The following is a 14,671-nucleotide window of genomic DNA, read 5'->3' as shown; positions in this document are numbered from 1 at the left end:
GAACGTGAACAGCATTTTGAACAGTTAACAGTAAAAACCATAGTCTCCCCCAGTTTGTGAGCACCAATATCTGGCTGGTGTCCCAATGGCTAATGCCACTCTCCCAGGACCTGTATAATTCCTTTTTTTTTTTTTAATTCTTCTTCTGCCAAAAATATTCTTAGAAAGCTTTGTTGCTTCTACATAACTTTAGAAATCTCTTCTTCAAAACAAGGCACCCCTTAAAACTCAGATAGATTTATGAACAGTAGTATAAACTAGGCCTCCTGAGAAAGAAGGGTTACTGCCCAGGTACACGCTTTGTTGCCTGAAAAGCCGTGGTCTCCCCAGAAACTATTTCAGCTCCCCAGGGAAAGGAGCAGTCTACTGACGCTAGAGAGAAGCATCCAGAATTCAGTTCTAAGTTCCGGGAACTGGTGAGTGCCAGTTGGTTGATCACCACAGTACTTTCCAATATTTCACACTCAAGAGTGTGATAGAAAGATCCTATTTTCTGAACTAAAATCCAAGATGCATGGACTGAAAGAGACAATGTTGAAAAGTAACACCATCTTGGAAAAATCCCAGATATATGGTGGCTTGGGCTGTAATAACCATTGTAAAGCAAATACATTTTGTTTCTGGCAGCTAAGGTATGAAAATTTTGAAAAGCAACTGTGAAGAAAAGCAATTTACTTCTAAAACAAAACCCAGGAATTGCACAATGAGCTCTGGAAGGCACTCTCCAAGTAGGGAGGGGCTCTCTGCTCAGAATTTCACCTTCCTCTTGGGGTTCTACTAGGGAGGGGCAGGGGAGGACAGGGAGGTGAGCTACTCTCTCTTGACATATCCCTTTCCAGCACTGGAGCAAGGATTTTCAGCACTGCTGAGAAACACTGAAACTTCAAAAGCTTCTCTAAATATTAGGGGAAAACCATAAGGAACAGAGACTATAGATGAATCATAAAAATAGTGATGCTTATCATGTATGTATCATATCATATACTTCTATGTATCCTAGTATACTTCTTAAGAACTTTCTACCCAGCCTCAAATACTACCTTTCCATTCTAGACTTGTGTTCTCTAATACAAGTTCACCTGAGTCACAAGCCACAGGTGAAATATGACTGGTCCAAGTGAGATTGGCGCATCCCTGGTAGCTCAGCTAGTAAAGAATCCGCCTGCAATGCAGGAAACCTGGGTTCCATCCCTGGGTTGGGAAGATACCCTGGAGAAGAGAACAGCTACGCACTCCAGTATTCTGGCCTGGACCATGGAGTCACAAAGAGTTGGACACAACTGAATGACTTTCACTTTCACTTTTCACTTTCAAGTGAGATTAAAATACATACTGAATTTCAAACATTCCATATGAAAAAAATGAAGTAAAATATCTCAATAACTTTTATATTCATGTGTTGATAGTATGGTGAGTACATTAGGTTAATATATTATTAATTTCATGTTTCTTTTTGCTTTTTAATGTGGCCAGTAGAAAAGTCTGAATTATGTATGTGGCTGACATATTTCTATTGGACAGTGTTGCATGAGACTTCTGTCCATTTCTATTTCCTTCTGTAGAGGGTGTCCCAGGCAGCATGGATAGGGCAGCAGGAGGACACACAGCTTTGGGGACTAGAAGTTTGGGCACACCAAGACTGCAGTGTCGGTGGCAGCTGGAGCAGTGAAGTAGGTGCTGGGAAATGTGAGTGTGCTGTTAGAAGAGAGGTCTTGAGCTGGAGGCAAGCGCTTTGGCAATTCCCGCCCTGTATGAAGATGGAGACTAGAGCAGACAGCTGAAGCCGGGGCTTCGGGATCACACTTAAGGTCTCTGTACCTCCCCCCACCCCCCACCCCCCGAGTGGATCTGTTGAAAGAAAGTACAAGGGACAGACAGAACTCTAAGAGAGTGTGTAAAGCCCAGGGAGGGAGAGCTGAAGGAGGAGAAAACGGCTGGCAGTAGCTGAAAGTGACCCTAGCCACTTCTCCTTTCTCTTAGCTCTCAGATTTAACTAGTCAACAGGCTCTGTTTTCCCCAATTTATTCCTCAGAACCACAGTTTGTTTAAAGCTGTTTGTGTATCTGTTTCTTCCCACTAGACTAAGTTCAAAGGCAAAGACAGTGTCACCCTTGCCACCCCAAGAGCTAACACAGCGTCTGACATTCAGAGGTGCTCAATAATTGTATATGGACCTGAACTGCCTTCTCAGTAAATGAGTCTGAGCGTGGGCTTTACTAAAGATTAAGACTGAACAAAGATAGGGACAACTTCAACTGAGGAGTAATGTAAACACAGTCAGTGACCACATCAGCAGTTCTGAGGGCCACAGTACTCTGAGATAACGTCTACAGTCAGATCCTCACTGGCCCTAACGAGCTGGCAGCCTCCAGAGAGGAGGGCTACCCTGGGTCAGAGGATCCCTGCAATTAACACTCCTTCATGCCCTCAGTTCATCCAACCAGGTTTTTCAGCTCTAAAGTTCTATTCCATTTCTCTAGAATGTGATGACCAGCACAATCTCACTTTGCTGTCCTACAAACCATTACTATGATGAGGTAAAGAAAATAATCTTAGAAGTAGTTTTTGGCAAGCAAAGAAACATTCAAATCTTTCTCTAATTATTATTGTTTAACAAGATGTGGGAAAACAAGGGGGTACACAGGAAGAGCTCATGGAAACCAGAAATTTAACCCTTGAACCTACAGTTCCAAATACTCCACAATTTGGAATGCTTAAATCAGCCCCAGGTTTCTCCCCTGCAGATGCCATATGGCAGAAAGTCTGAAACCAAGATGAAGCTTCCAAAGCAGTGTAAGCAAAGACCCTGTAACAGAGTAGAACCATTAAAATACAGAGGTAGTAGCTTCTCAATTCTCGTTCTATGTCCTTTCTTCCCCTACCAAAAGCTTTTATCTGATTTCCCTACCAAAAGTTTTGATAGATTTTTTACTCAAAAAAATGTCTTATATAAATTTTTACCTTGTTACATATATATATATATGTATATATGACATGAATTGAAAGAATAGGAAAGCATCCATCTGTGCCTGTTTATAGCTGTTTCTCTGGGGGACCCCTCGTTGCTCTAGCACCTCCAGCTTTCACCTTCCACCAGTCTGCACTGCACTATTTGGCCATTCAGAGGTAGCACCTCTCTACTTAAAATTCCTCCCTCCTGGTTCTTCCCTCGTCCTTCCCCTAGAAGCTGGATGAAGGATACAGGAAGCTGGAAGAGGTTAGGGAAGGGGGACAATGGGAGGGCAGTCATGCAGAGTGTCTGCTGGGCTGAATCAATAGGGGAAATGCTCAGGACTCGGTGGCCTGGGATAAGTCTGCCAACACAGAAATGTCCTCTGGATAAGACTGACTTTGCTCATTCTAACATCACATTACCTCTGCCTCCTACATTCCATCCCTCTCTCTATTTGAGATCATACTCCTCTCCCTAGGCAACAACAATAATCTGTTTCTACAGCACCAAGTATTTGCCACTGTGCATAGGGACACTTGAGGAGTATAAGCTTTGAAGAGGAAGCCTGGGAGGTGGGGAAAGTAGTCCCAGCCCATTTTTCTAAAGCTCCATTCTGGAAATTAGGGCAAGGTAATAAAGGCAGTGGCTAGAGAAAGCTGGGGGCATCCTGGACCCAAAGTACAAGCCTGGGTGGATAGTTAGCTGATAACGCTTCAATATAGCACAGTGTCTCAGAATTGGTCATTAGCCATGCCACACTCACTGTTAAATATTTATACTATTACCCTTATGCACAGCCATGATGGCATATTCATTAGAAATCCATAAATGTTGCTACTGAAGGGCCCTAAGAAAGCAAAGATTTGCCAGATGCCAGAGTCTCCTCTGCAGCCATCTGTGTTTCAACCCTAATACTGACTATCTCTTGTCTGAAATCATCCCATCCTAGGCCAAAGGTGAGTCCAGTTTCACAACAGCACTAGGAGCCTGCACAAAGAGCAAGATCTCAGGGAGTTCAACCAAACACTGGAGACCTTGGTCTCTGTCTGGATCAGACTTATGGTCTAGCAGAAAGATAAACTGAAACTGTACAAAATAAACTAGGGAAAATGTTGAGCTATTTTAAATAAAACACTCAATTCCCAACCAAGCAGATGGAATACAAATAGTTAGCTTCCAGTCTCTCATTGAAACCCCAGGAGAATGTAGAGGCTTTTTTTGCGGGGGGCGGTGGGGAGCAGAGGGGAGTGTTAGGAGAATGGGGGATATGAGTATTATTTTTAAGTATTAACATAAACTGTAAGAAAAAAGATCACAGCAACAAAATAATTAAAAACTGGAAAGCAAAAGGCCTAGTGTTAATTAATTTGGAAAAACAATTAAGAAACAAAACTTGAATTATAGAAAGTCAAGAAGAAATACCATTTACTCTGCATAACCCCTAAAATTTCAGGAACTGGAAAATTCAGGGCTGGAGGTAGGGCTCTAAACAGGAAAGTTAGTTAAAAGTCTGTTTAAGAAACAGACATCCACACAGTTGGGCAGCCCTCTAGAGAAGCCTGGAGGTTTATTCCCTGGAGAAGATAAAACAGGACGAGAAGAGTACAAGGTAAGATAAGGCAGGCAATACTCCCTTTCCGAAAACAGAGGGATTACATAAATGCCTACATGTTGAATAATGAGACATCACACCTTGTTTTTCAAATATGAATTTTCATATTTGAAATCTGTTAAGTACAATTAAACTGAAATAATAGCAATAATAAAAATAATAGTTACTGTAGCATAGTGCAAGTCCCACAATCCCTAACCAAAATCCTTGAGGTAAGAATTGTTTCAGAATTCAGAAAGTTTTTAGTGGGGTCTAGGGCACCCATGGTAATTAAACACATTAATATTTCTCCAGTGAAATGTCTGAAAAGTCACACTACCTGGGGTAAATAAGGAGTAAAACTAACTTGACTGTTTAGGTCAAATTTTGCTGCCAACTTAGTTTTAATGCCAGACATTTAAGAAACAAAACAAAACAACATTTGGTTTTCAGAGCTTTCTGGATTTGAAATTCTAGAAATGGAATCATGGACCCACATTTGGATAAAGGGGCCTATCCTTCTATTCTGATGCAATTTTAAAAATAATCTACTCAAGTTTCCTGGGTCTTATTTTCTTCATGAAATGAAATAGGGCAAATATCTTCAAAATTAGATAATAAATTATTCAAGTTATTACCTCTTTTGCTGAGTTTTTTATTAGTATTCAGGAAACTGATCAGAATAGTTGAACAGATTATTCAAACCAATTTCAGTCCAATGACTATATCACTCTACATTATCCTTCGGGTTGGCACTGAGCTCTCTTTCTTGATGATCAGGATCTTCAACAGTACCTGGAAGATGGAGAATTCAACTGCAAACAAACACAAGCCCAGACAAGTCCAGACAGAATGGTGACAGGAATGGAGTTTGTCGTCAGTTTCCCAAGCTCATGACTATTTATGCGTCCCGCCCAACCGGCATCCAGAATTTCACACTGTCCCACAGCCCCCACACCCTGCCTGGTCTTGCTTCATTCAAGAGCCTGTCCTCTGGATTTTGCCCAACCTTCTGTTTCTAAATCAAAGCCTGGTCTATGTCCCATTCCCTGATGATCCAGCTTTTTTACACTGTAAAGTTAAAAATAAATACACTTAATTCATGCAAATGTGTTAACAAGTTTATTAAGTCAATACATTGCTCTGCCAGGAGCATTTCAAATCAAAGCTGCAACCAACAAAGATACTCAGGGGAAGGAATTAACCCTTCCTAAGAGCCTATTATTTTTCAAAAACTTTGCACAAGTTATTTCATTTAATCCTCAGTTAATATCCCCATGACAGATTAGTATCATAAACCTGTTTTTGTTTTTTTTTCAGGTGAAAACATTGCAGCTTTGAGAAGGCAATTTGTTTACGGTCACATAGCGGGTCGGCAGGAGCTTCAAGAAGGGAACCCATCCTCTTTCCAGCAGGCTGCCCGACCTCCTTAAAAGAGTGAGGCAGTATAAACACTCTGGCCACCAGCAGGCAGAGGATTTGAGGCTCCAAGAGCCAACCACATTCTCTTGCTATTTCCTTCTTTTTAATTTCTGTTTACCACTTGAGGCCCACTGATCATTATGCCAAAGACAAAACCAAAGGCCCATTCTCATTACAATTATAAAAATGCTGTACATAGCTACAGCACTCATAAAATTCCCCAAGAGAAGACTAATAATTAGGGATGCCTGCTCTATGAGGTTCACAGAGGGCAGTCAGTTTAGCATGAATGTAAAAGATGAACACAAAAATCAAAAGTATGGTTCATAAAGTGTCCTTGACACAAAATCAGCAGATAGAAAAGACCCGCCAAATTAGCCACTGCCAAATATGCCCATGCTTATTGTGTGCTGTTTATCCTGGTGTCACATTGAGGGGAAAGGTAAACACTCGCTTCCTAACTTCAATCCTCACATAAACTCCATGAGGCCAGTTTTCACTGCTACATCCTCGGTGTGTAGAAAAATGTCTAAACTGAGGCAACTCAATAAACACTTGCTGAACAAATGAATGAATTTGTTCATGTCCTTTCTCTGGAATCTCTTCCCCTCCTCTATCTATCCCACATTTTCTAGTGGTTCCTTTCTCCCAAATCTTTAGCCTTTCCCCTTCTTTCAGCAGAACCTAGTCTAAAACAAACAGAAATATTTTTACTGGGCATATGTGCGTTTCCAGTTAGCTGGAAATGGAAACACAGAATACTCTTAGAAATAAGAGTTATAATGAAAAGAGAAAACATATGGTTAATGCATAGTACATTCAATTCTTATCAAGTGCAGATATATACTGAAATAGTAGCAGCTGTGTTTATTTCATAATTTAGGCATTTGAAAAAAAAGTGCAATGTTTTTATTTTAATGTCAGTTTGTGTCAAGTTTAAAATATAACATGCATTTGTCTACATATTTTACCTCTTTTCCTAGAGAATCTTTTAATATTTAAATATAACCTATATCCCTAATTCCCAGTCCTCATCACATATCAATCTGTAGGGGGTAGGAAGAGAATTCATCATAAACTATGTATTGACAGAATGCTCTAAAATATATTCTAACAAATAAAGTTGGAAAATAAATTTGGTAGCAACAATCTAAGCTTTGTTGTATTTCACAAAAAGATCTACATTTAAAGAAAATAAAAACATCACATGTGCAACAGCACACAGGGTTGCTATGGTAACAGACTACATTTTTTGTATTTACTCTTCTATTGTACATATGAGCTATTACAACCAAATAATGTCAACATCCATTTCCTTCTGATCATATACAGGTCTCTGGAATAAGCTGTACTTACAGTTCAAGGAGTTCTCTTTTTTTTCAACCAATCTTCTTCTGTCTTTTCTAGAAATTATAATTAAAATACATATAATAATAATGATTAATATAGGGCACTGGGGTTAAGTTTTGCACCATCATTTAACTCACATAGGAACAGTCCCCAAATGAAAAAGAAACCTAATAAACACAAATGTCAGTTTAAACATTTAAAGTATCCATGTTTGTGTGTTTGTGTGTATGTATTGGTAGCAACAAGGTCTCCATGCAATGAGGAGAAATAAGAAATTTTTTAAAATGTATTTGGTTTTACGACCTGAGCACACAAACGAATCTACTTTTCCCACAGCTGTGTTTACATGAAAAGATAAGAAATACCTACTATCCTGAACATATAATTCTATAATGGTTCCCTAAACCTTGATTTTACTATTCATTTCAAAATGTACCTCTAGCATTGCCCTTGAGCACATTTAAGTAACTACCAACTAACATAAACAGAATCGCAGCATCTCCTCATTACAAGATACAGAGGACTGGCTTTTCCAGAGTCTCTGTTACCTTTCTAACCTTCTCAGCCAGTCCTCCTCCAGCTGCCTGGAAAATTAATAGCCTGTCAGAACTGTCATGGACCACTAGAACGTACCCATAATGAGGTGCTTCCAAGTTAAGTAAATATAAATCTAATTTGTAGCTGTTACTCTATTATAACAAGATTGAGGAGTGGACAGAAGAAAAAGATGTAAATAAAAATAAATGACTCTCCTAAAACAGGCACCTCAGTCACCCACAGTTGACCCTTATACCAGCCTATACTACAACAATGTTAGGGAGTTAAATGCAACTTTCTCTCTGGGACTAGTTGAAAGAAACATGCATAGATTATCCAACCATTCACATACATCCTTTCTCTAATTTAACACAAAGGATGTAGCTCTTCATGTTACGTTTGATGAATAGGATTTCTTTTTTTTTAAGAAACCAGTTAGAGGGCATTATGTTAAGTGAAATAAATCAGAAAGTAAAAGACAAATACTATAAACATCATGTGTGGAACCTAAAAATACAACAAACTAATTAATAAAACAAAAAAAAAGCAGATTCAGATACGGAGAACAAACAAGTGGTTATGGGAGGCAGGGGCAATATAAGGGTGGAAAAGTGGGAGGTACAAACTACTGGGTGTAAGATAAGCTCAAGAGTGTATTATACGGACTTCCCTGGTGGTCCAGTGGTTGGAAATCCACCTGCTAATGCAGGGGACATGGGCTTGGTCCCCCGGTCCAGGAAGATTCCACATGTTGCAGAGCAGCTAAGCCTGTGTGCCACAACTATTGAGCCTGTGGTTCTGTATCCTACTAGAGCCTACTACTGTAGTCTACATAGCCTACTAGAGCCTGTAGGTTCTGAAACAAGAGAAGCCATGGCAATGAGAACCCACACACTGCAACTTGAGAGTAGGCCCTGCTCTGCGCAACTAGAAGTCCACGTGCAGCAACAAAGACCCAGAGCAGCCAAAAATAAATACATACTTAAATAAAATTATTTTAAAAAGAAGGTATTATACAACACAAGGAGTATAGCCAGTATTTTCTAATAACTATAAATGGAAAGTAACTTTAAAAAATTGCAATAAAAATTAGTAATAAAAAAGAGAAACCAATTAGAGAAGATCTTTGAAAGCATAAAAATATACCTCTACTGATGTCTTCCACTGCAAGTAGATCATCTTCAGTGTCTTCCAGTCGAGGGGAACCACACAGTCTTCTGGCAACAAAGATTCTGGGGGCGGGGGGAAGAGAACAAATTTCATCTCTCCTGTCACACATACTTTTAACCCTGAATATGAAGATATGCAAATATGATATATAGACCTCCATAATGATAAAAGCCTGGTTTTGAAGATATTTCAGTGACAGCTAAAGCAGGAATTAGTTTGTCTCAGATTCCTATTAGCAAACACTACCCAGACTCAATAAAAATGCTTATGTATATATGTAAAGTGATGTGTATCTTAGTTCATATTCTAGTGTAAATACAAATATATACACATCAGCAGCTTCAAGTGGTACTGTCACAGGGCATAAATTTAGGAAGGCATCTTTTCCTGAGACATTGTATAGAATAATGCAAGCAAAGCAAGTTTAGTCTTCTTGCAAATTGCTCCTTCCATGTAAGAGTGTACGGGGGGAAATCCTGACAATTAAGATACTCATAAGCAAGTCCACACGTTGATCTAAACAAATCAGCCAAATTAAACCATACAAGAAAAAAAAAAGAGAGAAAAAAATAAAATAAAATAAACCACACAAGATATTCTTCCTATACTTGCACATCCCTAGCAACGTGAGTAGCTTTGTTTTTTCAGGTCTATATATGGTTACTATATAATCCTACTGTGTCTACAGACTTTCTAATAATATAATTCAAGTTCCCTGTCTTATTGACAAGACCGTAGATACGCCAGAGCTGTGCCCCTTCGACCTTCGGCTGTAAACGAATTGGTTTACAGCCTCCACTTAGAGTTTTCTCCTTTCCTTTTTTAAGCATGTTCTGCAGTGCTCGTACTCAGACCTCATTTCACAAAGAGGTCCTACTCTGCAACCTCATGGACTGCAGCCTGACAGGCTCCTCTGTCCATGGGATTAGCCAGGCAAGAATTTTTCAAGCATACACTATTTCCAAATGTAAAATTCTTTCCCTCTGTTTTTCTTTTAAGTCACATTTGTATGATATAAGCACAGTTTACAATTCACTCCCATTTAGAGCCATCCCAGACAAAACCACAACCCGATATTCTCTTCTACAATCCCTTTGGCACAGCTAACCTCACTCATAAAATATTCATAAGCTTATCATTTATATTTTCTAGGCACAATAATTTTGTTTTGTGTTAGTCTTGTCTCCCCATTTAGAAGGTAAGCTACTTGATGAATGAGGTCTATTTCCTCTAAAAAGCTTTCCAAAGCTTAATTAATGGATGCTGGATCATTATTGTTGATTATGATGGTATTGTGCATTCAGGGGAGGAGGTTTAGAATCTTTTCCCACTAGTGCCTTCATGCTTTCTGGTGCTGATCTAAGGCAGTGATTATTAACATTTTTGGGTCACAGACATCCCTGAGAACCTGATAAAATCTAAGGACTTTCTCCCAGAAAAAATGGCACAAAATGACACAAAGAATTTTGCATACAATTTCAGAATATGAACTTTGGAATAAGATTCCGGCTTAAAAGCAAATGCAATTTAACTTTTAAAATTGGTATGTTTCTTTGGTGCATCTAGGAGAATAGAAAATGGCAGCAAATAGTAACAATGTGATTATCACAAAGTTTACAAAAATGCTAAGAATGACACCAGAACAGGTTGATAGTTGTGAGTCCTCAGACTCTGAGATTTAACCAATCTTGGGTCTGAGCTGAGTTAACCAAATATGTAGAAAACAGCAGAAGTTCAGGAGCAAAATTAAAAACACTGGAAGTTAAAGTGTGAGGGAATCCCAGGCTCAATGGTAGGTGCAGAAGAAAGAGTATCAGGAAGATACTGGATGCAGGGACTGGAGCTTTACTTCTTGGCTCTTACAGCTTCTGTCCCCAAGGAAGGGGACATATAATTGCATGAAATCATTAACATGTGCAACTGACTTACAGACAAGGAAAAATTGGGATATGCTCTTCATTTACTTTTTAAGATATTCAGCCTCTTAAATAGGCATATTATTTAGAGGAAATGTACTTACAATATTTACTTATAATATTATAATAATATTACTTATAATATTTTAAAAAGTAAGTCAACCAGTCAGACTCCTTCCTAACCTTCTTTTCAGTACCCTTCTCAGACAGTCTTTAAAAATTAAACTGATTTCAGGTATTTTTTCATCACTTAATTTTCATTGTCCATTGTTTTACTATTCTCATATCTATAAGCCCAACTGTGAAAGAGAAAGGGTCATATGCCAAACAAGGGAAATGCAGAAAGCAGAAAAATTTTTCCAAAAATAAAGCAGTCCATCTTTGTTACCAATCACTGTTAGCCTGTCTCATTCTTCATTCTTCCTACTGTCTGTTTAAATTGAGAGTCCAAGTATTCAACATGCTCAAAGACATTTCAGACTACTGGTCACCCTGGTGGTGGGAGTGGGGGCTTGACTCCATCAAGCACCATTTGCTATACATCCTCTACTTCCACCTCTGAAAAGCATCACAAGATCAATTAACTGCAAGAAGTCACTAACACGAGGTAGAAACACCTCAAAAATTACTTGCATATATTAAATTGGACTTTTTATTTGTACCAAATAAACTCAATTTACCCACTGGAACTCCAGGAGATCCAAAAAGCTTTACAAGTTGAAAGGCAAACTCCTGTGATAATGGTAGCTCAAGGGAATCAAAGTAGTCAGGGCTTGTTAAATCTTGGTTATCCTGACTGTGTAGGAACGGTAAAGGCTGAGGTTCTTCCCATGTCTTTAGCTTTTCAACAAAACTTTTATTTAAGGAGTGCAGATCAGAGGTGACACCAAAAGGGTACAAAGTATCAGGCTGGCTACTTAAAATTTCTGAAGATGTAAACCTTACATCATTTAGTTTATCATCTACTCTCCTCTCAGAGTTCAAAGTCGAAAACAGTTTCTTGCCTGAAAAAGATATCTTCCAAAAGCTAGACGGATACTGTAGCATAAGAGAAGGAATGGGATTTCTGTAAAAATACACAGAATGCCTTACTCTACTAAATAGCAGGTGATGAGAATAAAATTGTCCACCAACATTTAGAAGAGAATCTTTGACAATGTCAAAGTAAATGTCAAAGTAAAACCATGATGGATGATAATCGAAGGTCATAATGTGTTGCTTATTCTCTTCATTATTTATTTCTGAAATTTCATCTTTTTCTTCTTCCAAAATAATTTTTAGTCCATGGCTTTCTGTTAACAAGTCACATTTCCCCATTTCTTTTACATTGGTATGACTCTGTCCCAGTAAGTTAAAGTTTGGTGCCAAACTGAAAATCCTTTTCTGCCTCCTCTTTTTATTCTCTGTTGAATGTAAGGTACTCTTCAGGATATCCAGTTTAAAGAAGTGGCTTTTAAAGATATTTGTCTCTGTTTCTATGACTGACTCTATATTCTCAGTTGGAGATGACAAGTCTTCATTTTCTATTGCTAGCTTCTCTTCTATCAATGTTTCTGGACTGTCTCCTGGCCCTTCCGAAGTGGAGATCAATTTGATCAACTGCCCCCTGCTGTCAGGATGAGCCAGCTTTTGCCGTCTATCTTTCTTTGGTCTCTGTTCACATATAAACTTATAAGGCCCCTCAGGCCAGCTACCAAAATAGGGTTGTCTATCAGAGCCCCACTGTAAATCACCATCAGACAAATCATTTGAGAAAAAAGCCCAATTATTGTTTTTAGTTCTATTTACTGCTTGTTCCTTTCTTAAAACTTTATCTGATGTTCCGGAGGTATATTGATAGCACGGACTTGTTTCATTCAGGAGACTCTCATCTACCATCTCTCCCTTCTGCATAAACGAGCATGGGGCTTCAATAAATTTGTCCTGGGTGTTTAATGTCATGATATTCCTATTTTCAATATGCTTTTCTACCTCTGTGACAGAACAGTCATCACTTGCTACATAGGAAAGATTTTGAGTCACTGTTGGACAAGAAACAGAACTTTCATTTGGCATCAATGACAAACTTAGAAACAAGTCATCATTATCTTTAGGGAGGTAATTCTTTGGTGGACTATCCAACTCAACTACAGACATAACATCTGGCAAACTGTTTTCAGAATTTATGTCTTCCTGTCTTTTATCCTTACAGACATTCACAAAATCTCCCACTTCATTTCTCAGACCAACAGATAAGGAACACTCCGACTTCCTTTTGGTCTCTTCTAAGTCTTCCTCTTCACTCTGAGATGGGTCCTGATCTCCTGGTGTAAGATAACTTAAGGTTTCAAATGAGTTTTCCTCCATGATTTTATTATGACTGTTCTGCTTTTTACTTCTTTTTCTGTTTCTCTTCCTGGCTTTGCTGAACCTGTGCCCAGTTTTCTTCAAATCTCTTTCTCTGAAATATAAAAAAGAAATTTACAACTTAAGTACTTGTATAACAATATAAACTAAAACATTATACTCAATGTGCAGATTTACAAATCATTAGTACAAGAGATTCTAAAGTGTGTGTGCACTTTGTACTACGGTGGTGGTTTAGTCACTAAGTCGTGTCCGACACTGCGACCCCATGGACTGTAGCCCATCAGGCTCCTCTGTCCATAGGATTTTCCAGGCAAGAATACTGGAGTGGGTTGCCATTTCTTTCTCCAAGGGATCTTCCTGACCCAGGGATCGAACCTGGGTCTCTTACACTGCAAGCAGGTTCTTTACTGAGCTATAAACTTTAATCCTCTAAATTAAAAAATGAATACACTTTGACAAAGTTACAACTCATTTCATAAACAAATAACTTTATGAAACTCTAATGTTTTCCTTAAGATACTTAATATATATATATATGAAGTATACATATATATATGAAGTGTGTATATATATATACATATATATATGAAGTATATATAAGTATATATATATATGTGAAGTATATATAGTTTCCCTGGTAAACTCAGATGGTAAAGAATCCACCTCCAACGAGGGAGACCTGGGTTCATAGACTACAGTCCATGGGGTCATAAAGAATCAGATATGACTGACTAAGCACTGCAAAGCACCAATAAACAACTTACTTTTCCCAACATCTTGACTTTTGAAAAGTGACAGATATAGTCTAAATGACACAGCTTTAAAGGCTCAAGTAGTAGATTTTCTCTAGTCATAAAAACTCTGGCAACTAAGACGCTCCATCAATTTGTAAAGAACAGCTGATGATGAGCAGCCAAATTCAGTACTGGGATGATACACTTCTAGTAGGTTAGTAAGCAGTGGTTCTAAATCAGAGGCTCCACTACTGCTCTGTGGGGTGTGTGGAAATGTGGGAAGGCATTTTTGGGTCACTGGCACTTGGCACTGAGGTCAGGGATGTTAACTATCCTGCGATGCCAGGGACAGTTTCAAGTGAAAACTTATTCTACCCAAATGAGCAGCAGTGCTCTCATCAAGCACACTAAAAGTTCACAGTGCCCCTTAATTAAAAGCAATCTTAGATTCTGAGGGAAAAACAGAGGACTTAGGAAATATTCTAATTTAAAATATAAAGGTTTCGTTATCTCCTCTTCCACAATGTACAGATGGAAAGAGTAAAATGTAGTGGAGGAAGGACCACAAGACGTAGCTGAGGGAAAAAAATCCCAGGTAGAGGAAAGGAAAATAAACAATTAGACAAGCAAACACTGAAGTAGAGAAAGA

At 38.6% G+C, this 14,671-nt stretch overlaps 1 protein-coding gene across 7 annotated transcripts in view; it reads right to left on the bottom strand.

Moving 5' to 3' along the window:
• N4BP2L2 (NEDD4 binding protein 2 like 2) overlaps positions 1-14,671 on the bottom strand; it is an 81,712-nt gene that overhangs the window by 16,803 nt on the left and 50,238 nt on the right. For 6 of the 7 annotated variants that reach the window (XR_009691367.1, XM_061133664.1, XM_061133666.1 and 3 more), the window contains 4 exons: positions 11,620-13,379; positions 9,000-9,085; positions 7,323-7,369; positions 5,183-5,339 (listed from right to left, as the gene is read on the bottom strand). Coding sequence is in view for 5 of the 7 variants with exons in the window: in XM_061133664.1 (XP_060989647.1) it covers positions 7,346-7,369; positions 9,000-9,085; positions 11,620-13,379 (1,870 nt within the window). In the remaining 2 variants the exon portion in view is untranslated. Of the gene's footprint in view, positions 1-5,182; positions 5,340-7,322; positions 7,370-8,999; positions 9,086-11,619; positions 13,380-14,671 lie in introns of those variants that run through there. The other variant, XR_009691368.1, reaches the window with a different exon arrangement.

Source organism: Dama dama, chromosome 30 (assembly GCF_033118175.1).
Source record: "Dama dama isolate Ldn47 chromosome 30, ASM3311817v1, whole genome shotgun sequence".
NCBI lineage: Eukaryota > Metazoa > Chordata > Mammalia > Artiodactyla > Cervidae > Dama > Dama dama.
Note: the sequence above shows the minus strand (reverse complement) of the source record. Positions and strands in the feature narration are given on the sequence as shown.